We start from the raw sequence: 2,040 nt of genomic DNA, 5'->3' as shown, positions 1-2,040 counted from the left end.
AGAAGGAGATCCGGTTCAACTCGGTGACGGAGCTGTGTGCTGAGGTCCCCGAGGGCCAGACCTACGTGGGGGTGAAACACTGCCCCCCCCCGACCGGCTCCCCCGTCCCCCCTCCATCATCTGGGACTTCAGAGACGTGAGTGGCATGGACACCGAGACAGACAGACAGGCATGGACACCTAGACAGACAGACAGGCATGGACACCTAGACAGACAGACGGGCATGGACACCGAGACAGACAGACAGACAGGCATGGACACCGAGACAGACAGACAGACAGGCATGGACACCGAGACAGACAGACAGGCATGGACACCGAGACAGACAGACGGGCAGGCAGGCAGACAGGCAGACAGACAAGCACGTAGGCAGGCAGGAAGACACAGGCCTAGACAGACAGACAAGCAGACCGACAGACACAGGCCTAGGCAGGCAGACAGACAGACAGACAGACAGACAGACAGACAGACAGACAGACAGACAGACAGACAGAGACAGACACAGGCCTAGGCAGGCAGACAGACATGAGGAGACAGACAGGCAGGCAGACAGAAGGGAGGAGACAGACAGACAGACATTCCTCCTCGTGTTAACTCCCGCCTCACGGCGCCTCTCGCCGCCGCCGCCGCCACCCGGGTCAAAACGCTGACGCCTCCCGTGTTTTCCCCCTCCTCTCAGGACGGGAGCATCTACCACCCCCACTCCGACACCTGCGTCACCTCCTACCGCACGACGGAGGGCCGCGCCGACGTCCAGATGAGCCGCTGCGTCCCCGGGGACAAGCAGCAGCGCTGGGGGTTCGAGTGGTAGAGCGCGGGGGGGGCGAGCAGCAACGGCCTCCGCCATTTTGAACGACGTGCGATCGCCACCGCAACATGAGCTCGCCTCCGCGCCCGCGTCCCAATTCTCTCACTTGGACACTTCTCTTCTACACTTGGTTTGGAAGTGAGGACGAGCGCACAGTTAGGGAGGAGAGGACACATTTGTAGTATGCAAGAGTTGTGGATTTTTTAAAAACTGTGTGGATTTTTGAACTAGGACTGAGCATAGCGTTCATGTCCCAACTGTATTCTGTTGGACAGTATGTACAGTACATTATAGCCCCTTCTAAGTGCCTTTCACAAACAAAATGAAGGCCAGTCAGAATCCGAAGTGCCAATATTTATATACATTTTAATGTTTTTCTTGTCTCTCTTTGTGGTCTCTTGCTGGAAGGATTGTGAAGCAGAGGGGAGACGCTGCTGGTCTGGACACTCCCACTCAGATAGTTATATAGACCAAGTGCCTTGTAGGACCATTGAAACTCGAAGTGCTTTAAATTCTCTTTTGATAGGCTCAGATGGGAATACTGACACACTCCACAATGATTCTCCAATCAGTGTTTTTAAATTATTATTATTTTATTTTTTATTGAACTTTTATTTGACCAGGGAACCCGTTGAGGCTGGGGTTTTATTTTCAATGGTGTCTTGGTGAGAAATATAAAAACATCATACATTAAAACAAAAACAAAATAAAAGAATACAAAGATATCATACACATTTTTCAAATAAAAACAAAAAGATAATACTGATTTTAAAAAAAATGATGAAACTGTTAAAACAGATTTAAACATAATTTAAAATAAATATATAAATAAATTAAAAACATGTACACTTCTCCACCTCAACCTCCTTTAGCATACCTTTAAAACTGCCCAAAGACACCAGGGTATCCAATCTGCTGGACTCCTGAAGCTCATTCAAAACTCTAGGGGCGCGGTAACTAAAAGCAGTTTTTCCCAGCTCTGTTCCGACTCGAGAGAGACCTCGAGAACTAACCAATCCTGACATCTTGTTCGGTGTGGCCTAAAGCACCATGTTCTGTTTGTCAGAACATGTGGAAGCCTATGTAGGTTTGATGTCTGTTTCGACAGGCCATCCATCCGATCGAACATACTAGAACATTTTAAAAGAATTACATTGTCCAAGGAAATATTAAATAATTCTAATGTTTACTAATATATATATATATATCAAATGGGGTTTCACAAGTTTACT

General features: G+C 48.0%; 1 protein-coding gene across 1 annotated transcript in view; it reads left to right on the top strand.

Annotated features, from left to right (window-relative positions):
• poc1bl (POC1 centriolar protein homolog B (Chlamydomonas), like) overlaps positions 1–811 on the top strand; it is a gene marked incomplete at both ends in the record, with an annotated part of 17,854 nt that extends 17,043 nt beyond the window's left edge. The window contains 3 exon segments of the mRNA XM_084455414.1: positions 3–83; positions 86–136; positions 680–811. Of these exon segments, the coding sequence (XP_084311540.1) occupies positions 3–83; positions 86–136; positions 680–811 (264 nt within the window).
• Positions 812–2,040: the final 1,229 nt, after the last annotated feature.

This window comes from Borostomias antarcticus (genome assembly GCF_949987555.1).
Source record: "Borostomias antarcticus genome assembly, chromosome: 21".
Classification (NCBI taxonomy): domain Eukaryota; kingdom Metazoa; phylum Chordata; class Actinopteri; order Stomiiformes; family Stomiidae; genus Borostomias; species Borostomias antarcticus.
The sequence above is the reverse complement of the archived record's forward strand: the minus strand, read 5'-3'. Positions and strand labels throughout refer to the sequence as shown.